This window comes from Terrapene carolina, unplaced genomic scaffold, assembly GCF_002925995.2.
Source record: "Terrapene carolina triunguis isolate 2854851 unplaced genomic scaffold, T_m_triunguis-2.0 Scaffold34021, whole genome shotgun sequence".
In the NCBI taxonomy this organism is placed as follows: Eukaryota; Metazoa; Chordata; order Testudines; family Emydidae; genus Terrapene; species Terrapene triunguis.
In genome coordinates, this window is record NW_020698372.1 from 1,561,107 (window position 1) to 1,587,185 (window position 26,079).

At 42.3% G+C, this 26,079-nt stretch overlaps 1 protein-coding gene across 1 annotated transcript in view; it reads right to left on the reverse strand.

Annotated features, from left to right (window-relative positions):
- The window catches only part of LOC113405142 (probable leucine--tRNA ligase, mitochondrial), a 119,307-nt gene that overhangs the window by 57,584 nt on the left and 35,644 nt on the right, over nt 1–26,079 (reverse strand). The window contains exons 6-7 of the mRNA XM_026646042.1: nt 12,187–12,276; nt 4,885–5,028 (exon numbers count right to left, since the gene is read on the reverse strand). Of these exons, the coding sequence (XP_026501827.1) occupies nt 4,885–5,028; nt 12,187–12,276 (234 nt within the window). The remainder of the gene's footprint in view (nt 1–4,884; nt 5,029–12,186; nt 12,277–26,079) is intronic.

Below are 26,079 nucleotides of genomic sequence, written 5' to 3' on the forward strand. Positions count from 1 at the left end.
GGATAGATGGGGCAGGAGTCCCGGGGGCGAGAAGCAGGGCGGGTCGGATAGGGGGCGGGGGTCGGGCCACGCCTGGCTGTTTGGGGAGGCACAGCCTCCCCAACCGGCCCTCCATACAATTTCAGAAACTCGATGTGGCCCTCAGGGCAAAAAGTTTGCCCGCCCCTGTCTAGAAGGAACTCTCCTCCCTTTGGTTGGCCTAGAAGGAAGGAAATTTACAACACAGATACAGCACCACAAGAAAAATAATTCTCTAACACCAGGAAGGAGGAGTACAGTAAATGAGATGTGAATAAAACGGAATGAGATCAAAAAGTTAGAATAGTGCAAGTGCAAGGAAGGTTATGGAAATCAGAAGGGCAGATTTAAAGCCAGTGAGAATATCATCAACTTGAGATGGCCCCACTTTCAAGAAAGAAAGTAGCACCATTCTGTGACTTTCTGAAAGTTAAAAAGTACCAATTTTAAGCAGATCTAAAAGAAGGAATTGTAATAATTGAAAGGGGAAATGTAAGGCATGAATAACAATCTTCGATAGAAACAAAGTCAAAGTAAAGCCAGGTCAAATTTTGGTAGTCTAGCCAAGAATTATATGGTAATAGAGCCTATACATAGCGATCTAATCAAATAAATTCAGGATACAGAGGACTTAAAACTAAGGTTTTCCCAATAATTTCCCAACAAAGAGGAGATCCCTCCTCTGTTGCACTAAAAGGGATGGGCTGGAGTGGGGTGACAGATTTTAAAATAAAGAAAACTGAATCTCTATCTGACTTTAGAGAAATATGAATTTTATGACAGATGGATGCCTGATATCATATCCTTACTGATACGAAAAGAGTTTCAATACTTCAATGATAGTAAATGAAGTAAACAGAAACTTCTACCCTATGAGGAAATCAAAACTTAACATGTAAGATGTAAAACCAAAACTTTTTATTCTACTTACAGCTGACACTTATGAAATTGGCTGATTGAACTGCTCCACTAATATAAGAGAGGATAACACAAAGAAGTGGGCAAATGATTTTACTTCAAAAGTACTCAATTTATTAATAAACAAAAATGTCTTACACTTAAACACAAAATAGTGGGGGAAAGTGCTGGGTTTGAAATCACATTAGCAGGAAGCCATAGGTATACTCAAGATCTGTTAAATTTAAGCTGGCAAATTTAAGTTCTTACCTATATTTACCCATACTCCCAATAGAGTAACTGAATATAATTCAAGTATTATGATGCTACAGAAAGTCATTTGCTAAAATTTAACATATAACAATATAGTGGCAAATAAAGGTAATATTACATACATCTCATCTATTTAGTCCTCTACTGAAGTATTTCCAACTCATGTATTTTTTTTTCTTACAGAACTGGATTTTTAATCCCCCCCCACAATCTCTTATTATTTTATTCCTCTACCTTCAATTGCCTCTTTCTACACTACAATAGGTCATACTTAAATCTTATTTCCCAAGTGTGAAGTATCCTGAAAAAAATATATATATACACAAGGAGCAATAACATTGGTACTGTACCTGCTTCCAACTCTCACTAGCAAGAGCCTCAATTCTCAGCAGTTTTTGCCTCTTTCTATATTCTGTAACTCATTGTCAATAAACACTGCTGCCTGACCAGATACAACTGAGATAAAAAACTGAGTTACAAAAGACAGGATAATTGAGTTCCTAAAATATTCAGCTTTCTCTCTGTTTATGTCACTGAAGAGAATTTTTCCCCATATTCTTTAGTCACAAACATACTAAAATGTATCACTTGGAGAAAACTGAAAAACAGTCATATTCATTCTGCAAATCTGACTCCAAGAACTGCAATAGATTAGTTGTTTCTATTTAAAAAAATTAACCCTGAAAGTCCATTGCTTTTATTGCTATTGTACAATAGGAATTTAGATCTATAGTATTGTAGCATTTAATGCTATACTTTATTTATAGTAAGCCTGAAAGTACAGCCTGGCCTGGATGCCTACAAGTAATTCCTGTGTTGCCATGTGGGGGATATGGGTTCACTCCTTGCATTAACAAGTGCCAAGAGAGCTGTGGAGACAGTGCTCTGGGCCCCTGTACAGGAGACAGTGCTTTACATGACTCAAGAGTAAGGGCTCCAAAGGGATTTGTATCAGCCCCATTCAGCCAGAGGGATGGTAAGTCTGACATAGAACTTTGAGTGCGGGAAGCATAAAATCCCAGAGTCTGAAAAATTAAAGATTAAAAGGCAACATCTTTATTCTCCTCACGACTAAGCCTTTACCTTACATTATGCACTTTAACTGAGATACTGTCAAGATCCCTTCTCCACTAAAAGGCGGTATTTGGTTTTATTTTGTTGTGGAGTAAGGAGGCAGCCATTCTGCGCAGTACCACAGAAATAAAACAAGAAAAATATTCAAGAAACATGAAATCAGGACACACAAGTCTAGTTATATTTGGACCTATATTTCCATTCTTGATGTCACCACTACTGCTGACAAATAAATCACTGCAATACTTTTCTATGGCATAACCAACCATTAATACAAGTTAATCAGAATTTGCTTTTAATCTGAGCATTCTCTCTTTGCAAGGATTTTATTAATTCCACTTGTGCTCATCACACACAAATTTCACTGTTTTCAGCATGAAATGCTGTTCTAAATACTGGCAGATAAAATCATACAGTAGGAAATAAGCATTCAATTTTCTAAAAAAAATCTGTGATATTTTTCAAGATTTCTTTTGTCCTTGGTATTAACAGCACAATCACAGGTTTGCCATGGAGCACAGAATTCTAATTCTAAAGGCAAATCAATCTGGGATTTAATAACATTGAAATATTTCCTTCTGTTGCCTCACTCAAATTAGATAGTTCCTCGGTTGTCTTTTTCTTCAGAGCTGAGGTTTAATTTATGCACTTTAACAAACCATATGCATCCATGAATACATTCACAGTGACACCCACTTAGCTCTCTACCTCAAAAAGTGACAAATGGAGGGACAGCAGTGGAACTCCCTTCATTCCACAGTTTGTGGATGTTGGTAGGGCTGAATGCCTAACCCCTGTCCAGAAGGTACAAACTCTTGTGTGCTGGAATCCTTCTTTGAGGGGTTTTCCTATACAATGCTGAGAAAGTGACTGTTAGGTATAAGGGCAAGTCAAGGGAAAAGTTGCAACCGAGCTGGTAGATCCCTTCACTGACCATTTCTCCATCCAGGGGCTGGGTAGGAAACTATGCCTAAAACTTCATAATGTACTATCCAGCTACTCAACCTGTGTACCATGGGAAGGATGTGCCTCTAAATATCTGTTTAAAAAAACATGCACTCAGAGAGAGCAATTCTCAGAGTTGGCTATAAACTAACTACGGCAGGATTTTGTGGTTCCTGCCAATTTCCACATTTTTAAAATGAAGTATAAATATACTACCTTAGAGTTGGACAAAAAACAGGGATATGAATTCAAGAAAAAAAAATTAAATTTAGAAGTTTTCTGTTTTGCAACATTTGAAATTTATCTATTTTCTGCTCTTTAGTGATGAGTTTTTAAAACCAAATATCAAAATGTTATTGAAATTTTCAGAGCACCCCTTCAGGAGAGGGCAGGGCTAATAAAGGCCAACCTTACGTATCATTATTTGAAGACTTAGCTGGCTGTGCATAAAAAATAACTATACCATTTTACACTTGTATACAGAAATAACTAACAGATGAATCTGCATACAGTCCTAGCTGAGTAACCATAGTAACTAAATATTTCAGAATAAGATTCTAAAATGCACAGATAACAGTTTGAATAATAATGCCATCAGTTAAGCCCATTATACTTTTACCAAAGAAGTTTGTCAAAACAAAAAAGCTAATTAAAATTTACTTTTTAAAAAAAAGAATCTATAAAAGTTACTTGACAGTATCTTAAGTTTACTGATAAGTTTTGAAAAATGAGACAACATGGTCATGATTACTTAAAATAGTATCTGCATAGTCACTCTTTCTACCCTTGAAAATGTGTCATCATTGGTGAAGTGCCATATGAGCAATCAGCATTTTTGTTCAATTTTTGTTTTCTTTATTTTAAGAAATGAATATAGGTGCAGTAACAATAACCAATTCTAAAAACAAACCAAAAAAATCTCTCCTGACATACTGGAAGCCTAAAAAATGTTATGTGCATAAACAAGGTACACTTGATTAATGCAACAGCCAATATGACTGCATAACACATTACTGACCCTTTGTGCATGATTGCTATTTGGTGGGTTACTTAAGCACATACTTGGAGGTTAAGCAAAAGTAGTAGCCAGGAGGAAAAAAGGGAGAAACATAGTAAAGCAGAGAAGGAAAGTGGATATAAAAGAGGAATGTAGATAAACAGAAAGATGATCTACCTACAGTATGTGCCTTGGTTGTTAATATTCATGGGTAATGATCAAACATTTTGTAGAAGCTTCAAGGAGGAAAAAGAATTTTAAAAAAATAATTAATGATTATTCAGTCCCTGTTAGCTGAAGATTCACATGACAAGTGAAGGGAGAAGAGACTCTGACAGGGTTACTCAACTCAAATATATTTTAAAACACTGATCCTTACCTATAAGAAGCACATGTGAAAGGCAAACCTAATCTTCCTGATTGGCCATATATGAGAAAAAAATAAAAACAGGATATAAACAAATAGTACCTATTGGTGAGAACAAACCGTTCCCATTTTTGACTTCTCCACTGCTGAATCCTAAAGCAGTTATTTAGATCTCTTACTTTAGAGGAGGAGGAGAAAGGCAAATAGGAATAATAGTGTGTGCACGAACGCATGCATAACACATTCTCCTGCTAGCCTGATGAAGACCTGAAGAGATTTTATGGGGTGATGTCCAAAAACCTCATACTCACACCTTTGCATAAACAGTAGTTTTGATAAACCACTGTCTGAGGTACTTCTGTTCCACTTTTGCTCCTGAGCGCCATGAACAGCCATTTTCATCCACCTGTTCGTTTGCTAGAACAGTCTGATCCACTGGGTCCCAATTAACCATGGCCTAAAAATGTTTCAGGAAACAAAGTACTAGTTTTAGTATGTGTGTCACAAAAAGGGGATCTAACTTTTCTGGTATTGACAGTACTCATACAAAGATAGTTCCCAAGGCTCCCGTGATCTCTGCATAAAAATGTCCATTAGAGTCATCTCCATGAATTGAGATTCAACTGGGGATCTATTGGACACTGTGCTCTTCAGAACTCAAAGGCCAACAATGAAGCCTGCTACCTTTCTACAGAGTTAAGACACGCATTCTTGGATTGATTGTACTAACAGGGGTATACTGACCCAAGGACAATGAAGTAAAAACATTACTGAACATCATTCTCATTGGCTTTACAGAGCAAGAATATAGTCTGAAGTAAAATAGGCTGGTACTGATCCAAAAGCTCTGGAGGTAAGTATGAAGATAATTTATAGCTAAAGAGCTCTAACCTGAGAGGATGAGGAATCACATATAAAAATGTTCAAGTAATACTGTTCAGCTGTAAATATAAGTAAGTTAAACAGAGTTAATATTTCCTGCACTGAATCTGACCACTCAATATATGTTATTTTAGATATCACTCTCTCCTATTTATATCAATCCAAGTAAACTAGAAAGTACAAAATGGTATAGTGTAGAAAATATCTGTGTTCAAGTCCAGCCCTAATCACATGTATGCAATTTGTGTTTCGGCCTAAATCACAAATACTGCACATTACACACAGCAGAAAGAGACATGCATAATTTTGAAAGATTAGAACCTCTACTGTTTATAATAAGAGATTGAAGGAATCTCATGGCATGGTAAATGAAAGAGATATGCTAACAGGTGTTTATTTAAAAAAACATGAACAGAAATTTAAATATCAAGAAAAGACTAATAGCAACTGTGAAAATCAATTCACCATATAGAGCATCATTTAGTAACTTCGGCTGAGCTATTCAAAGTGACTTACGGTCAAATTGAAAAATAGCTCTGCTCCACAATGTTTTACACATTAACACATTATCTGAAATAAATTAAATAAACCTATTATGTAGGGGGAAGACTCAAAATCTCAGAATTTAAATAAATAAGGATTTTCTTTCTCATGTTACTACATTTTGTGTATTTATCATCATTCTCCTTTCAAAATATCCCGATTTCCAAACTTTTTTTCTTCTTCTTAGGGCTGGTCCACACTGGGGCGGGGGATCGATCTAGGAAACGCAACTACAGCTACAAGAATAGCGTAGCTGAAGTCGACGTTTCCTAGATCGAACTAAGTTTACTTACTGCGGGTCCACGCAGCGCAGGCAAGCTCCCCCGTCGACAGTGCTTCCTCCTCTCGGCGAGCAGGAGTTCCGCAGTCGACAGGGGAGCGCTTCTGGGATCGATTTATCGCGTCCAGATGAGACGCGATAAATTGATCCCAGAAAATCGATCTCTACCCGCCGAATCGGGCGGGTAGTGTGGACCTAGCCTAAAACACAATGCCCGTGCTTGGGAAGAAGCAAAAACCATTTCACAAATTGTGTGAAGGGAAATACTGTAGTATGTAGCTGCTTGATTCCCTTCCCTTTAGGAATACAATTATTATTAACAGTGACTTTTTATGCATCATCTGATTGCCTGCATTGATTTATACAATATAAATGATAGAATGAATTAAATATAGATATTTTTGATGAAAAATTTAAATTCCTATCTACAAATCAAGCTCACATGAATACACGTATTCCATGGGAATTCATGCTTAATGTGATTCAGCTACCTTTTATCTCTAAACTACTAATAATGTCAAACTTTTTTGAAATTAAAAAGATACTTAATATCATACCATGCGAGATTAATTTATTACAATCCATTTTCAAAGCCAATCAAAATACGTATTTTCAATAATGGTATAGCACATTGTAAAAGTGGCTCTAAAAACAGCGACCATTTTATTTATAAAGCACTCCCTAACAAGATGACTAGACCACTGCAAAGTTAAAACAAAACATTGATGAACACAAAACAGACAATATTAAAAAAATAATAAAATGCTAAAAAGCCAAAATGAAGCAGTTTCATTATGAACTCGTTTTCTTTTGTTAAATAACTACGATCCAAAGCTGGGAAGAAATGGGATGATTTTAGTTTGCAGATATTGAGGAGAAGCATATATGTTGAAATTTTGGATTATGATTAAACTAGCCATGAGATAGTGGTGTTAATCAGCACTACTACACAATCCAGAACTTTTCAAATAGACAACTCCATCACAATCAATGAAGAAAAAAATAGAGCAATAACACATGTAAATCAGTAGTTGAAAGTCATAATCAGGGATTTAAAGCTGTGTTTTGTCCCTTCTGTCTCACTACTGCATCCTCTCCACTAGTGTTCAGAACTCATGTAGTCTCTCATTTTAGAGAAGAGACAGGAGTCTGTTGTGATGAATATAAACTGGGTTCTTTACTGAGGCTGAAAGACAGAGACAGACTCTGTTAATTTTCACTGACTCCAGTTCCCAGACGAATTAAACAATGTGTAAACTGGTAATTACTGGCCTGGCATTCACAGTCATGGAATGGAGCTCTACATCCATCTTCGCTCAAGGCTACCCTTATAGCCTTAGCAAAGCCACAGTTGCTCCTCTAGTACTCCATTTATAACTGCAATAAATGATACTTCAGACTGTTTAAGGCATATCTCAAGAGTGCTGGAGGCAGAAATGAAGATGTGCATTAACTGGTGTCAGCACAGATTGACGAGTCTTACTGCTGATGAGGTCAATCCTGATCCCATTTAAGTCAATGGCAAATCTTCCAATGATTTTGCTAGGAGGAGGATAGCACCCTAAGGGTACGTCTACAGTACGAAATTAATTCTAAGTTATTTTATTCGAATTTCCAGAATCAAGTTCATATATTCGATGTTATGTGTCCCCACTAAAGCGCGTGAATTCGGCAGAGTGCGTCCACAGTACCGAGGCTAGCATCGAATGTCGGAGCAGTGCACTGTGGTAGCTATCCCACAGTTCCCGCAGTCTCTGCCACCCATTGGAATTGTGAGTTAAGCTCCCAGTGCATGATGGGGCAAAAACATTTTTGCGGGTTTTTCTGGGTGTGTGCCGTCACTCGCTCCTCCCTCCGTGAAAGCTACGGCAGACGCCATGCTGCCAGCAGACGATGCAGCACGGTGCAACGCCTATCTCCTGGTATGTTGAATCCACTTCGAATGTCCTCGGCCATCGTGAACAGAGCCGCACAGCTTCTGTGCTGTGCTCCCATGGAAGCTACAGAAGGCAACAATTCCCTGCCGTTTCTCGGCCATCGTGAACAGAGCCACGCAGCTCTTGCCGCTTTTTCCATGTTGTTGGTCCTGGGCTCCCGTGGAAGCTATAGAAGGCAACAATTCCCTGCTGTTTCTCGCCCATCATGAACAGAGCCGCACAGCTTCCGCCATAAACTCTGCTCACGTTTCCGCCGCAAACTGTGCTCTCGCCGCTTTTTCCATGTTGTTGGTCCTGGGCTCCCATGGAAGCTACAGAAGGCAATAATTCCCTGCTGTTTCTCGCCCATCGTGAACAGAGCCGCACAGACAATCTGGAGAAAGCGGCGGAAGCTGTCCTGGGCTCCCGTGGAAGCTACAGAAGACAACCATTTACCGCCTTTTATCGGCCATCTTGAACCCAACAGCTCATTTCGTGCCCTTTTTCAAGGATTACCCGTGCAGGCGCCATTGCGCGGCAAACATGGAGCCCGCTTAGATCTCTGCTGCAGTTTTGACCATTGTAAATACCTCGCGCATTATGCAGCAGTATGTTCAGTACCTGCAAAACCGGGCGAGGAAGCGACGACGATTACTATACTGATGAGGACATGGACACAGACGTTCCTAGATGCACGGCATGTGGCGATTGGGAGATCATGGTGGCATTGGGTCAGGTTCATGCTGTGGAACGCCGATTTTGGGCCCGGGAAACAAGCACAGACTGGTGGTATCGCATAGTGTTGCAGGTCTGAGATGATTCCCAGTGGCTGCGAAACTTTCATATGCGTAGGGCCACTTTCATGGAACTTTGTGACTTGCTGTCCCCTGCCCTGACGCGCAAAGACACCAAAACGAGAGCAGCCCTCACCGTTGACAAGCGAGTGGCCATAGCACTGTGGAAGCTTGCAACGCTCAACAGCTACCGGTCAGTCGGGAATCAGCTTGGAGTGGGCAAATCTACTGTAGGGGTGCTGTGCTGCAAGTAGTCAATTTAATCATTGACCAGCTGCTATCAAGGGTAGTGACTTTGGGAAATGTACAGACCACTGTGGATGGCTTCAATGAGCTGGGGTTCCCTAACTGCGGCGGGGCAATAGACGGAACACATATCCCCATCTTGGCCCCAGCACACCGTGGTGGCCATTACATAAACCGCAAGGGGTACTTTTCCATGGTGCTGCAAGCACTGGTGGATCACAAAGGACGTTTCACCAACATCAACGTGGGATGGCCGGGAAAGGTGCATCTTCAGGAACTCTGGTCTGTTTGAACAGCTGCAGGAAGGGACTTACTTCCCAGACCAGAAAATTACTGTTGGGGATGCTGAAATGCCTATAGTTATCCTCTGGGACCCAGCCTACCCCTTAATGCCATGGCTCATGAAGCCGTACACAGGCACCCTGGACAGTAGTAAGGAGCAGTTCAACTATAGGCTGAGCAAGTGCAGAATGGTGGTGGAGTGTGCTTTTGGATGTTTAAAAGGGCGCTGGCGCAGTTTACTGACTCGGTTAGATCTCAGCACAACCAATATTCCAATTGTAATTGCTGCTTGTTGTGTGCTCCACAATATCTGAGAGAGTAAGGGGGAGACTTTTATGGCGGGATGGGAGGTTGAGGCAACTCATCTGGCTGCCAATTTCGCACAGCCAGACAACAGGGTGATTAGAAGAGCGCAGCAGGGCGCGCTGCGCATCAGAGAAGCTTTGAAAGCCAGTTTCATGACTTGCCAGGGTACGGTGTGACAGTTGTGTTTGTTTCTCTTGAAGTTGCCCGCACCCTATATATATGAAAGGAAATAAAGTCAAAATTGTTTAAAAACTGTTCTTTATTATTTGATGCACAACGCATTGAGATAAATTAGAAGTAGACTGGGGGGGAGGGGTGTTAGGGGGGTGGAGGAGGAGGGAAGGACAAGTCCAGAAACCAAATCAAAAGTTCGCATATACCAGCTTTCTGGTGCTTGGGCGATCCTCTGGGGTTGAGTGTGTGGGTCCCAGTAGCCTCCCCCTCGTGTTCTTGGGCTTCTGGGTGAGGAGGCTATGGAACTTGGGGAGGAGGGAGTTTGATTATACAGGGGCTGCAGCGGAAGTCTGTGGTCTTGCTGCCTTTCCCGCATTAGATCCACCATACAGCGGAGCATGTCAGTTTGCTCCCCCATGAGCTTGACCATAGCGTCCTGCCTGCTCTCATCGCACGCCTCCCATCTCTCTGGGAGGAGAAAAAGGGAGGGTACTATTTTAAAAAATACATTGCAGAGAACAAAGGGGGCACTTTGGTATGAGTAAGCCATCACATACGGCCGGGCAACAGAATTCATCTTGCAGGCAGCCCCTAGGGGCACGCGGGGTTCTGCTTCTTCTACATTCATTTCAATGCTTTCAAACTGCTGGGCCCCCTTCCCACAGCAAGCAGTGCCTGGTGGGTTTGCCATATAAAAAGAGAGCCTGAGGGCTCTCTGGGATGATCACTGCACACAACAACCCCCCCCCCCCCCCCCCCCCCCCCCCCACCACGTGGCTCCGATCAGGCTCAGAGCAGGGATGAGCTGAGCCATTTACTCTAGACGCGAACAACCCAGCGCGGCTGGGTTCCCCCCACTCCCCGCCCCCCCACCGCGTGGCTCCGATCAGGCTCTCACTCACCAGAGTCAGGGTCGTGGAACAGGAGCCCGCCTTGGGAGTGAGGGGAGGCTATTGGATCCAGTATTAAGATTAGTTCCTGGCTAGGGGGGAAAACGGATTCCCCACTTGCCGCCTGTGCACGGTCCTCCTCCTCCTCCTCTTCGTCCTCCAATGTCTCTTCCTCCTCGCTCCGTGCAACTCCCCCCTTGGAGGTTTCCATGGACAGTGGTGGGGTAGTGGTGGCATCACCCCCCATAATTGCATGGAGCTCACGGTAAAAGCGGAATGTATGGGGCTGTGACCCAGAGCGACCGTTTGCCTCCCTGGCTTTTTGGTATGCTTGCCTGAGCTCCTTGATTTTTGTATGACACTGCTCTGTGTCCCTGGAGTAGCCTCTTTCCATCATGGCCCTGGAGACTTTAGCGTAGGTATTTGCGTTCCTTTTTTTGGAACGTAGTCCTGCCATAACAGACTTGTCTCCCCAGCATGCGATGAGATCCAGTACTGCCCGTTCGGACCATGCTGGAGCTCGTCTGTGAATCCGGGACTGCGTGATCTCCTGTGATGGTGGACTCTGCATGGTCGCCTGTGATGATGGACTGTGCTGATGGTCACCTGTGCTGATGGTGACCAAACAGGAAATGAAATTTAAAAGTTTCCAGGGCTTTTCCTGCCCACCTGGCTAGTGCATTGGAGTTGAGAGTGTTGACCAGAGAGGTCACAAGGGAGCATCCTGGGAGAGCTCCTGGAGGCCAATAATGTCGAATTGCGTCCACAATACTTTTAACCCGGGATTGCGATCTCGATTTAAGCGCTACTCCACTTGCCGAGGTTGAGTACAGAAATCGAATTAAAGAGCCCTTTAAATCGAAAAAAAACGTTTGGGTCATGTGGACGGAATCATTTTTTTTCCGAAATAACTCGGCTAATTCCGAAATAACAGGCTAGTGTAGACCAGGCCTAAGTAAGCAGGAGTCGTTTTATGACATCAAGAGCCAAGAAATAAACAAATTCAATCTACATTATTCATTTGGCATGCCAATATTGCACATACGGCCACTGTATACCAGTTTGATAATAAAGATCATTGACTTGCCTTGCCATTATACGTAGCAGTGGAAGATAGTTACCTATTAACATTTCGTTATCTTTTACAGTGATATACAAAAGCACAAACACAGTAATGCAGATATCTGTCCCCTTAATGAATGTGAAATGAAGAGCCTGAAAGATGTTATCTATAGTATGAGTGACTCAGGACATTAAGTTTAAGGTATATGCATAATTGTATAGGTCAATGTTTGCACTTACCTCCTTTTGATAGGCTAACCCAGCTTCAAATAACTTAATAAAGAGGTACTGTGTCCATTTATAGTACTCTGGCAAACAAGTGGTTATTTCCTGTAAAGAGAAGGGGGAAAAAAAACATTCTATTATCTTCCTGCTACATCATAACTCAAGTGATTTACTTAATAGACCATATGAATAATTGCAACCTGTAGGGAAAATATGTACTGTATTAAATTAATTTAGAAAATGTGCACTATGACTGAAAAGCGCACATATGCAAAGTCAGAGAACTCATGGTTTGTGGGGAAATGTCCTTCAGTGCACTCAAACCACAGCCAACCCAGGGAGCTGCAACACAGTTTACACAATGCTGCTATTCCAGCCCATGGGGTGGGACGGGAGGGATCTGGTTGATTTTCCTTGAAGAAGTTGGCAGCAAGAGGGGGAAAACCAGTTTCTCAAAGACAAAGGACAAGCCGACACCTCTAGCCAGGTGTCATCAATGTGGATTGGCAATCATCCATCAAGTGGCTGTTCTTGGGTGGGCAGGAACAGATCAATCTGCATTTTAGCAAACAATAACATGGAACCTCTTTCACCACAAGACTCCATATCTCCATCCTCACAGCAAGAAGGAAATTTATCTGGGGGTAACCCTCAGGAAAATGCATTTCAAAGGGTGACTGAACTATAAAAGTGAGGAGCAAAACCACCTCAGGTTATCTCTCTCTCTTTCTCCTAAGATGACACAGGAACCAGCCACTGACTTTGGAGGAGTTCCTGTTCTGAGAATTTGGTCAGCAAAGGTGCTGGGAACCTGTGGTAAGGATTTTACCTTGAACCAAGTCAAGTCTGTTAAGTTTTAGCTACTAGAAAATGTTTTATATTTATTTCTCTTGTAACCATTTGTCTTTAATACATTATACTTGTACTCACTTAATCTCTCACTTTATAGTTAAATAAACTTATTTTATAAATCTAAACAGTTGGTTAAACTCAACTGTTTGGTAACTCCAGTTAGAGTGGCAAACTGTTGCACACTGACCCCCTACAGGGGCAACAGACCTATAATATCTGAACTGGGGGCTGGACAGTGCAGAACACACATTTTGGGGAAAATTGGGATGGGGAGTGTGTTGGGGTCACCCTGCAAGTATTAACCAAGGCTGCTGGAAGCCAGAGGGTGGCTTGCGTTTGCTAACCAGGACAGCAACTAGAGTTGCTGGACCAGGACTGCAACTATACACAGACACTCAGGGGATGACCTGCATGCTATTTGGCTGTTTGTGAGTAGCCCAAGTTGGGAGCTACAACAACAAAGCAATGTGAGACACCCAAGGTTGCATGGCAGGTGGTGGCAACCATTCATTGGTCTGGATTGCACCCTGGAAGGAGACAGGTGGACTTTACTTTTGAAGAGAAGGGCAAAAGTTGAGGTAGAGGAGAAAGTGGACTGAAGGGAACCACAGAAGTGAGGGAAAGAGAACAGGAAAGGGCTGAGAAGTTGTGCATGTTGACAGACTGGAAGAATATGGCGGAGAGGTGGTAAAAGGGGATGAGCATGCAACGTTCGTTGAAGGAGATAGGATAGTTGCTGAGGAGACCTCATATTTAGAAATCAAAGAAGGAGCAATGCTTAGTGAAGATAAGGTCAAATAAGTGGCCATTTTGGTTAGTGGGCAAAGTGATCTAAGATTGAAAGTTGTGTAAGAAGGTGACAGCAAGGAGAAGTGAGACGAAGGGGTCAGATAGGAAATCACAGTGCTGGGGATTGTGAGCCACGTGTCATAAAAAGATAGGGGAGGGGCAGAAGTTAAGAGGAGGGAAGATGACTATATCATGGACAGCATTTTTTTCACCTAAGACAATTTTCAGAAACTTTTTGCACTCCACTGAATAAAAACAGTCTACTTTTAAATAGCCACAAATTTGCCTCATTCAGGATTAGTGCCTTTGAAACATTGGAAGAAATATGGTTTAAAATTAACAGAAATGTTAGGAAAAGCACACTGTACTTTTAATATATGTTATACAAACACATACCTTGATATGTGTGCAACTCAGACCTCAATGTTTGTGCTACGAAGCAAGACTAATAGAGCTATAAATCTTTCTCCTGCTGGAATATGATGTTGGAAAATAAAAGTTTAAAATGTAAACTTAAAAATATTTATGCAAGAACTCTTTAGTCAGTAGAACCAAATGCTTTATAGTGTCCAATATTTTGTAAAACACTAGTTCTAAAAAAACTTCAAAGACAAAAAAGTGTTCCAGTAACATGGACTAAAAGCCCAAATTGTTGTTGGAAAAAGATTAAAGTGGGCCGAAGGGCTATATTTTCTAAAGCTGTGCATGCAAATCCCCGTTTTCTGTACAATGGATTATGGGTGCAATGGATACAAGCACATTTTCATTGGCATGGCCAGTTTTCAAGTTTGGACCAAAATGAAAATAGCAAAAGAACTCTGTCAAACTCTGAATCAGGGTCAGAAAAGTGTAACTATATACAAAGGACACCTTCTTGCACAACAGATCCACTGCCTGGGTGCTTTTAGATTCATGTGCAGGGCCGGCTCCAGGCACCAGCCGAGCAAGCTGGTGCTTGGGGCGGCAGCTTGTAGGAGGCGGCATTCCGCCCAATCCTAGGGCGGCACGGCCGCCTTTTGTTGTTGTTGTTGTTCCGCTCCAGCCGCCCTGTAGGGGGCAGCGGCGTGGAGGACAGGAGTGCCCTGCAGCAAGCCCGGCAGGGCAGCCCGCGTCCTTCCCTCCCAGCCGACCGGAGTGGTGCGGAGCCCTCCCGGCAGGGGGCACGGCGGGAGGGGGCGCGTGGCAGCGCCCCACTGAAGCCCTGCCCCCTCCCACTCTCTCTCCCCCCACTAGCTGAGGCACATCTCCAGGGCAGGGGGGCCCCCTGCGCCCCGGGCCGGGCCGCGGGGTTGTTTTTTTTTTTTGTGCGTGGCTGTTCTGGCCGCCGCGGTTTTTTTTCCTTGGGGCAGCCAGAAAGCCAGAGCCGGCCCTGTTCATGTGTGCTTGCTTAAGGGACACAAATACATTTCTACTACTTTTCTTTCTGTTAGCCTTGCAAAAACAGTACAACAATGGAAGTGTGACCTGGATTCTATTCAGGCTCACTAAGCCAAAAAGAACATATTTTGACTTATCAGATTCCAAGGTTGGCAATTAGAAAAACACTAGCAACTTTTCACTTCTAAACTGAGCAAATGTGATCAAGAAACTCTTAAAAATGTCAACAAGCATGGACCACATAATGCCTTTTTTCTCCCTGTTATATTTGTTGCGGCACGACGTGTGTAACATCACCTGACATTCAAAGGCCTTTGAAATACCTCTGTCTAATAATTTCATTCATTTGCTACAATTTTAACATTACAGTATTGACATGCAGCTATGAACAATTAATACATTTTGTGCAAATATGTCTCAGCACCAAAAATAAGGCTTTGAAGACCAAAGAGAAACATTTAATGGTAAGTTTTCAGCAGTGTGTGAAGATTTAACACCACATTAACTCTGTGCTGAAAATGGACCACTTGATGAAAAGCCTGACTTCCGTGTCTCAGACAATTCAGTACACATTTGGTATTATTTGCATATTCAATTAATTTAGCTTGGTTCTCCACTCTGTGATGTCAGTTTTATACTGGCATAGCTCCAGTGAAGCGAATGTAGTTATGGCCGTGTAAATACCAGTCAAGTAAGAGACTGGAGAATCAGTCCCAATTGAACTTTTTTTTTTAATACATCAGGATAGGATAGTAGCCTCACACTCATAAACCAACTGAAACAAGCTATCAAAAAAGGTCAAGATAAAAGTAATAAAATGGACAGAGGCTCATCTCTGATCCTGATGGGCAGGTTATCATTTGAAACTATAGGCGATGACATTCTCAATTTAAAATGGTATAGTTAGCATACTTAGAACTACACAATACAAACTCAACTGGTGCAAACAGAATCTCATTTGTACTCTCTCCTGTAGGTGGTGACCTGGCTTGCCATTCACGAGGAGATGAAAGAGAATACATCACTGAAAATGATGTGCTCTCAAATCACCAAACAGCAAAGAGATCAGTCAAACCCATAATTTATTTAACATTATAACCATGAAGGACTGAAGTTACATGTCACGAATAAAAAAGGTAGAGCAACAATATCATTACAGAGTCAAGCATTAAGAGAATTTCTAAAAAATGAACAAGGTTTGAGATCAGAAAGAATTTGTGTCACTGCAGATGATGACAAGCCAAGAACCAACCCCAAAGACAATGTGAAAATATGATCCTTCTGCCTTTACTTTAGCACATTAAGACTTATAGAGAAAAATAAAATTCTCATATTTCCCAGTTATAAAACTCTAAAATTATCTTTGGAAATATCCCTTTGTTAGCTTGTTAACATTTTTAATTAAAGACAGATGTGTATTAAAGGTTTTATCTGTGCTGCCTCAAATGATCTCAACACAGATTTGAAAGTCTTCAGCTGTTCTGATACAAAAAAGCCAGAAAAACTTTCATAAAATGAGTCTGCAAAACTACAAGACAGGATTCTTCCTGCAGTCTATCAAATTTAGCTCCTTTGCTTGTGAGCACAGTCCTCCAGTATATAGTACATACACACAATCACCTGTTTGGGGGGGAGGTAGGGCAAAAAAAATTCCATAACACAAAGCAGTTCAGGTGAATGTGTTTTGACCTATTTACTAGCATTTTTGCTTCTGAGATAGAATACATGTTAAAAACACCACCATATTTACAACAATGAAATATTATTTTCATTTGCCTACTGCATGTGTTCCTCCGTGTCTGTGACAGATTTAGAGACAAATAGCCACCAGGTTGTTTGATGAGTTTTTTGAGGGGAGAGATCCCCCCTCTTCTTACTGCCTCGCTCTCAGTTTTCCGTTCCTCCTTTTGTCCACTGGTTAGTCACAAATATATCTGTTACTTTCACCAAAAAGTATCTTTATCATTGTTTATAGTTAATGTTACTGTACTATGTCAGGGATGACACTCAAAGCTACAAACATACCACTGTTAAGACTGCTGGACATGGAAAGGAAAAATGTATTCTTATCCAGGAATTTCCTTTCTTAGGCCCTTCATGCCCAGTACCTTCTCCCACCCAGGGAGAATTATGCTGGAGGAGTTATTACAATCAGTTAATTGGCACCTTACCATTATTGTCTGAAGTTCAGTTAAAGGTTCTGTTGCAAACAAATTCTCAATTTAAATGAATAAACAGCATTGCTAATTTAAAGTTGAGTGGGGTGCAGTTTTGGAAGCTATTGACTCTGGTTAGGGTTTCCAAGAGGAGACTTAGGGTTTGTCTATACAGGAATAAAAGACCTGTGGCATCGCCACAGCTGGCCCAGGTCAGCCTACTCAGTCTGGCAGAGCTCAAAATTGCTGTGTAGACATTTGAACTTGGGCTGGAGCCCAAGCTCTGGGATCCTACGAGGGATCCTGAAGCCCTAACATTTACACAGCAATTTTTATCCCCACAGGCTTAGCCAGTTGACCTAAGCCTGCCGGGGGTCTTTTATCCTTGTGTAGACATACCCTTAAAGTCCCGCCCAGGTCAAAATTCTGGCCTGCTTCCAGGTATTGCGGGAAGAAGAGGAAATCCACATTTAAGGTTGATGTATATGCAAGGATCTAAAGAATTCTGATGCAAGATTCAGTTCATAAGTAAAGGACGAACTGATTTTCAAGTGCCTTGTTTTATAATGTAATCATCTGTCATTTTAAAGTCTGCTGTACACATACTATTTTCTATTACTGAACCATGAACTTAACCAGTTTGCATTTAAAAAAAAAAAAGAGAACACTTTTGAAGTTTACCTTTAAGCTATTTCCATGGGTATTATTTTTTAATATCAGCAATATATGGAGCCTGAGAGAGAGAGAACTGTTCCTGCTGTGAGCCCAGCTAGGTTTTGTGAATAATACATAACTCGACTAGAGTGAACCCATTTCTTAATTTATTAGTAATCACTCTTTTCTAGCACATCCAAATATCAAGACAGTTGCACTGCACTTGCACTTCCTCTTATTAAGGGGAAACAAACAAACAAAAAAAATCTGGATGCATTTCTCCAAAACATTTAAAAAAAATAAACAGTTTTTAATACATTACCTGTCCATTTGGGCATCATATGGCTTTTCTGACACCCAAGTAGAAACCAGATTGCTGGAAGTAAAATAATTTCTTGGTTTTCACAGATCTTTAGAGATGGATCAAACTACATTTCCTACCTAGCAGTTAAATATTTGTTATTGAAGGACTTGCAACCTACTTTTTCATGTGTCGTATACATCATATGCAAAGTTCATGAAGAATGCAACTCTCTGAGCTATTTTACTCCCATACTAAAAGCTGTGGAATGTCAATTTTCCTTTTCTATTCAACCATATCTGGCATGATTGTTATCAAACCAACATTTCTACAGCAGCATTTCATCCACTTTCCAAAATGATTTACAACCTCATAAAATTATATTTACATTACAAACCCAATAGCTGTAGGTAGCCCAGTTTGAGTAATAAAGGCCAGATCCTCAGCTGAAATCAAAGGAATTGTGCTGACTTAGCTGAAGATGTGACTCTAAATCTTTAACATGGATATAAGGACACAAGTAATGATCATGATGGAGAAGAAAATTAGTAGGTACTGCATATACTGTTAAACTCTTAAATGTTCTTCAGGCAGTAAACAAGAGGTCATTTTAAAATGACCAAACTACAGAAAAATATCAGTCAAAGAATTACTGTCTTTTAAAAATTACTATGAGGAAAGGATTATTATTTTTACATGAAAATTATATGAAAATTCAGCATGAACAGACTGAAATGGTTCACAAAGAAGTTTGCGTGGAGACTGTACTCTAGGATAAAGAAAGTTACAATTCAATAATTTGTCTAGTTGTGAATTGGTGGCTTGATGAGAATGTGCATTCATTCTGATGGAACCCAAGATGGAAAGAGAGGGAGTTATGTCATAAAGTCTGTATCTTTTGTTGTTGGTGATGTGTTTCTCTGTGAAAATTGTATTGACTAGTTCTTAAAAAGAAAATTTAAAAAAAGCCAGTTTATACAGTGGCTGGAAGTTGTCTATACAGTGGGAGGTAGTTGTCTAGTATAATGGTATTTTGGAAGAATCCTATTGCCAGGAATCCCCAAATTCTGGTTACCATGACAACAACAGGTAAAGCATCACTACAATGCTTTTGACTCTTTAAATCTCTTTAAAGTCTCTTAGAGAGTGTTTTTCAAACATGCAGCTTTTGAACACTTGGTACTCTGACAGACTGAGAAATGTAATGCTCTGCATAGGTTTTCAAGGTATTCTCTCTCAGCATTGCCCAGCTTTGAAGGCAGTGCCCTTACCAGCAGCAGGGCAGAAGTAACCCCCCCCCCCCCCCCCCCCCCCCAGATCCTCCCACCCTCACCGCCTTTTGGGTTGGGACTAGGGTGACCAGATGTCCAATTTTATAGGGACAGTCACGATATTTGGGGCTTTGTCTTATATAGGTGCCTATTACCCCCCACCCCGTCCCGATTTTTCACACTTGCTGTCTGGTCACCCTAGTTGGGACCCACATGGTTACAACATTGTGAAATTTCAGATGTAAACATCTGAAAATAATGAAATTGACTAATTTAAAAAACCCCTGGCCATGAAATTGACCAAAATTTCCTGAATTTGGTAGGTCCCTACCTATGACAATGCAACTAACAACTATTGTTTCATATCCATTAAATTCATTAGAGCAACGGTTGAATGAAGAACACAGGTTCACCAGACTTATTATGAAAAGGATATTTTGTATTCTAAAAATGCATTTTAGGCACTCTAGATCTAAAATTCTAATATCCAAATATCTTCTAAAATGTTGAGCTTTAAAGTACCATCAACTTTATATAATGACCTATATTTCCAAAATGTCTAGTGATTTTGGGTGCCCTGCTTGCAACATCTTAAAGGAGCTTGATTTTCAGAGGGCAGGTGCTCAACATCTCTGAAAATCAGGGCTCTAAGTGTCTCAAATTGAGGCATTTAAAAATCACTAGAAACTTTTGAAAAATTTAGACCATTACTAGTATTTCACTAATTCCATTAATTATTTTGTTTAAAATACAGGTAATATACTAAGAGATCTGAGTTATTGGCTCTTTGAAATAATGTTGCTAAATTTTGATAATGTTATAATGCTTGCGATGAGATCCTTCTGAATTCTATCTGTGCAATTTTGCTGACTACAACATGCAAACCAAAACATTAAAAAGTATCTTTCAGGTTGTGACAGAAACTAATAAAAACAAGGATACAAGAGCCTGACCTCAGGCAGCTAGTCACAATAGGAAATCTCCTTATCTACTTCATAGCTCAGTTCAGTAATAAAACCACATCTGGGTTCCACTAGTCTTGGACAGGAGTTTGCAGCAAAGCCAAAGATAATTTTATATTTAGTCAGCTTCTTAAGCACAGCCGTGCATATTAAGTATTAAAATTCCATTTTTATTAACTTCTTTTTTACCATGCTCTTCTAGTGTGTATTTGTTATGTGTCATGCTCTATTGAAATTAAGTAGGTACATATTTAAGCAAAATCAATAAATTTCAACTAAAAAATGAAAACTCCAGTTTTGTCAAAGAGCCATAGGTCGCTTGATCAAGCCATGATAAAGACTCTTTCCCCATCATTTTCAGGAGATGAGTCTCTGGCAATGTCAGCTGATTTTTCCATTAAATAAGTATGTATCTTCATTTCTAAGCAGCTGTTGAGGCCATTAACATCCTAGTTAAATATTTGAAAAGGACCAGCCATCTGAAATTAAGTAAAACAAAATACTGAACTCACCAGCTTGCTTTCTTCTATGTAACAACTTCTCCCTGAATTTCAATTAACTCTTTTTAGCCTGTTTCAGAAACTGTTCCATAAAAACCAATAAACTAAAATGTCCCTAAAACATTTTAAATCACCCCATCAATGCAAGGGTTAAAATAGACTCTATGCCAGTGTCACAGACCCTGCCACAAATATTTAGAGACTTCAGAAGCATCAGCAATTAACAAGGGGGCATATATTTAAATAAGCTGTCCTAGGAAGGTGAGGGCAAAGCTCACAAACTGGCCACAACAGGAAAATTCGGTGGGACTCACTTTACTCAGTCTGACAACCCTATCTCACAACAGCTATACACCCTTCCCATTTCAGTTTCCAACATCCCAGAAATAGCCAGTTTTATCTATTAGCCAATGTCTTAAAGTTATGTAAAAGATCTAAATAGTAGATGAACGTTCTTACCTCTCCTGAAAGACTATCTGCAATAGTATACTTAACTCTTTAGGATACACTACAGTAGGTACACAAAGGTTTAATGATTTGAAAAGTTTCCTCATTACATGTATAGAAAATCTCTCTCGGACATGAAAAAGCTTACAAATGCATGGAAACATTTAGATGTGAACCATGTGTTGGGTGAACTTTCCTCTCCTCGCCTGTTCTTCCCAAAGCAACTTCTTGGCTATGCAGGGGAACTGTAATCTCACTAAAACAGCAACAATGATCTCATTGCCACATATGGTGGCACGATTCTGAGACTTTATCCATATAACTAAGCTTCCTTACCTCTATGGCTAATGAAAATAGAGGGCAGGTCTTATACTGAAAACAAATCCTCTCTGTTTTCCAAGCTATAGTCCTGCCATAAAAACCCAAGATTAACATCTCTGCCTTTCTATGCAGAATCATACTAAAGTAATAATCAAAGTTTACCACTGAGAATTCAAAGGTAGTGAATAACTTCAATCTATTGGTAAATGCAATAACCCTGCAATGTACGGTGCTTCATATGGTAATTCGCCATAATTGCACAGTCTTTTGTCTGATTTTCTTTACCTTAAAAGCCTTGGTAACAGCTGCTTCTCAAGCACTTCTGTTTTAAATAGATCTTCCAGCTTCCAATGTGCTTCCCTCCTACCTTCGCTCCCGTGGTGATACAGACAACTATGATAATACAGGCTAGTGCTTTACAGTCTCTTAAACAGAATAATCCAGCATTTAAAAAAAACTGTTTTTGAACAGTTTCTTCACTACCTGCACATGATAAATATGTGCATATTAAAAAAGCACACCTGAAAATATACATCTTATAATGCACAGGAACCCTGCCTCATTCAATGCACACTTTATGAAGCATGCATTGGGCCATACACAACTCTGTGAACTGGACTGATATATTTTATATATTGTGGAAGGCCATACATACATCCTATAGTGTACATTTCCAATGCACACACCTAAGACAAGAGAGAAGAGGCAGGGTTAATAAGCAAAAATTTCTTTCTAATTTTTCCTTTCCGTCTCTGATCTATCATATCTTTACATACTTTTAAAAATTAAAAACACATTAATTCCTATAAGGAATTTCATACCACAAACTACCACATAAATCAATATTTGAAAAATATTTAAATGGAAAACCATTTATCCAACAAACAGAAAAGGTTCCTAAGAGCACTTAGGTTCATTATTTAGACTAATTTTAACACATTTACTGATAGATGTAGTACAAGTCCTTGGCCTGGTCTACACTACAAGTTTAGGTCGAATTTAGCAGCGTTAAATCGAATTAACCCTGCACCCGTCCACACAACGAAGCCATTTACTTCGACATAAAGGGCTCTTAAAATCGATTTCTGTACTCCTCCCCGACGAAGGGAGTAGCGCTGAAATTGACATTGCCAGTTTGAATTAGGGTTAGTGTGGACGCAATTCGACGGTATTGGTCTCCGGGAGCTATCCCACAGTGCACCATTGTGACCGCTCTGGACAGCGATCTGAACTCGGATGCACTGGCCAGGTAGACAGGAAAAGCCCCGCGAACTTTTGAATTTTATTTCCTGTTTGCCCAGCGTGGAGAACTGATCAGCACAGGTGACCATGCAGAGCTCATCAGCACAGGTAACCATGCAGTCCAAGAATCGAAAAAGAGCACCAGCATGGACCATACGGGAGGTACAGGATCTGATCGCTGTATGGGGAGACGATTCCGTGCTAGCAGAACTACGTTCCAAAAGATGAAATGCCAAAACATTTGAAAAAATCTCCAAGGGCATGATGGAGAGAGGCCATAATAGGGACTCACTACAGTGCTGTGTGAAAGTTAAGGAGCTCAGACAAGCGTACCAGAAAACCAAAGAAGCAAACGGACGCTCCGGGGCAGAGCCGCAGACATGCCACTTCTACGCTAAGCTGCATGCAATTCTAGGGGGGGCCGCCACCCCTACCCCACCCCTGACCGTGGATTCCAATGAGGGGTTACTCTCAGCCATGCCTGAGGATTTTGTGGACGGGGAAGATGAGGAGGAGGAGGAGGACGAGCTTGCGGAGAGCACACAGCACACCGTTCTCCCCAACAGCCAGGATCTTTTTCTCAGCCTGACTGAAATAGCCTCCCAACCCTCCCAAGGTGGTATCCCGGACCATGAAGCTGTAGAAGGGACCTCTGGTGAGTGTACCTTTGTAAATATAAAACATGGCTTAAAAGCAAGCGTTTTTTAATGATTAATTTGCCCTGAGGACTTGGGATGCATTTGCGGCCAGTATAGCTACTGGAAAAGTCTGTTAACGTGTCTGGGGATGGAGCGGAAATCCTCCAGGGACATCCCCATGAAGCTCTCCTGGAGGTCCTCCAAACGCCATTGCAGAAGGTTTCTGGGGAGGGCAGCCTTATTCCGTCCTCCATGGTAGGACACTTTACCACACCATGCTAGTAGCAAGTAATCTGGTATCATTGCATGACAAAGCCTGGCAGCGTATGGTCCCGGTGTTTGCTGGCATTCAAGCAACATCTGTTCTTTATCTTGCTGTGTTATCCTCAGGAGAGTGATATCGATCATGGTAACCTGGTTGAAATACAGGAATTTAATTAAGGGGACATTCTGAGGTGGGCGTTCCTACTGGGCTTTTTGCCTGTGGCTGAAAAGAAATCCTCCCCGCAGTTAGCCAAGCGGTGGGGGGGGCATTGGCGCTGAACTGTTCGCGTTTGTCTAGCAAGGATCTTCCTGATACCAGCCACGCGGTGGGGGAGGGGTAAAGCGATCATCCCAGAGAATTGGATGGGGTGTGGGGGGTTAGTTTGGTTTCTGCTGCTGCACGTTAACACGAAAACCGCAACACTCAACAGGCTATGCTTGGTATGGGAAAGGAGGGCGCTGCTTTTATGAAGGCTGCAGAAGCCGAAAGACAATTGCTTACCATGGCCGCATGCAAGCCGAATTCTGTTGCCCGGCCCTGCGTCTGTGATCTCTAACACCAAAGCCACAGGCACTCAATATTAAGATGCAAAATGCGACCTTGTACCGAAATCACATGTGTTATGTAATGTGAATAGTGTTGTTCACCGTGAAAGAGTATACCCATTGTTCTGTAAAATGTATCTGTAGTGAGGTGGCCTGGCTCCCGACGGCCCCAGAGAGAGAGGAACCAGAACAGCCACCCAAGTGGGCGGCGCCAGCGCCACCTGTTCCCGCCCCCCGGAAGTCAAGGGGCGGGACAGGAAGTATAAAAGCCAGGCCCCAGCACTCAGTTGGAGCCCAGCGGCCGGAGAGGCCAGACGCTCCTGCTCGGGCTCCTGCTAGACCACGCCTGCCCCGAGCCAGGTATCCTGATGTGGACGGATCGAGCCTCCCCAGAGCCAGGTATCCTGACTTAGACGGACCGAGCCTCCCCAGAGCCAGGTATCCGGATGTGGACGGCCCGAGCCTCCCCAGAGCCAGGTACCCCGAGGTAGACTGGCCGAGCCTGCCCCGAGCGCGGTACCCCGAGGCGGACTGGCCGAGCCTGCCCCGAGCGCAGTACCCCGAGGAGGGGCCCGAGCGTCCCCCTGACCCGAGACCGGAGGAGCGGCCCGACCTAGACAGCCCTCAACAAGCCGAGGAGCCCATGGTGTGGGACCCCGCTGCCGAGCCCAGCGATGAGCAGGTACCCATGGAGGAGGAGGAGATGGGAAGTGGCCCGGGGATAGCAGACCCCGAACCTATGTCAGTGTGTTGCGGGCAGGATCCCCACTGACCCCGTGGCAGACGGACTGCTGCGGATAGGGCCCCGGGCTGGAACACAGTGGAGTGGGTGGGCCTGTGTTCCCCCCTGCCACCCCCACGTCGGGTGGCAGTCTCCCCTCCTCCCTGCCACAAGGGCCTGAGCCCCTTGAAAAGACGGTTACTCACCGTTGTAACTGTTGTTCTTCGAGATGTGTTGCTCATATCCATTCCAGTTAGGTGTGCGCGCGCCGCGTGCACGATCGTCGGAAGATTTTTGCCCTAGCAACCCCGGTGGGTCGGCTGTGGAGCCCCCTGGAGTGGCGCCGTTATGGCGCTGGATATATACCCCAGCCGACCCAGCGCCCCCTCGGTTCCTTCTTGCCGGCTACTCCGACAGTGGGGAAGGGGGGCGGGTTTGGAATGGATATGAGCAACACATCTCGAAGAACAACAGTTACAACGGTGAGTAACCGTCTTTTCTTCTTCGAGTGCTTGCTCATATCCATTCCAGTTAGGTGACTCCCAAGCCCCCACCTAGGAGGCGGGGTCGGAGTGACACATTGCTGTGTGCAGAACCGCTGACCCGAAAGCAGCATCGTCTCTGGATTGTTGCACCAGCGCATAGTGAGTAGCAAATGTGTGGACCGATGACCACACTGCAGCTCTACAAATGTCCTGGATCGGTACTTGAGCCAGGAAGGCAGTCGAGGAGGCCTGGGCCCTCGTGGAATGAGCAGTGAGGCGTGGCGTCGGTACACCGGCCAGGTCGTAGCAAGCACGAATGCAGGACGTAATCCAAGAGGACAGGCACTGTGAAGAGACCGGTGATCCTTTCATCCGGTCGGCC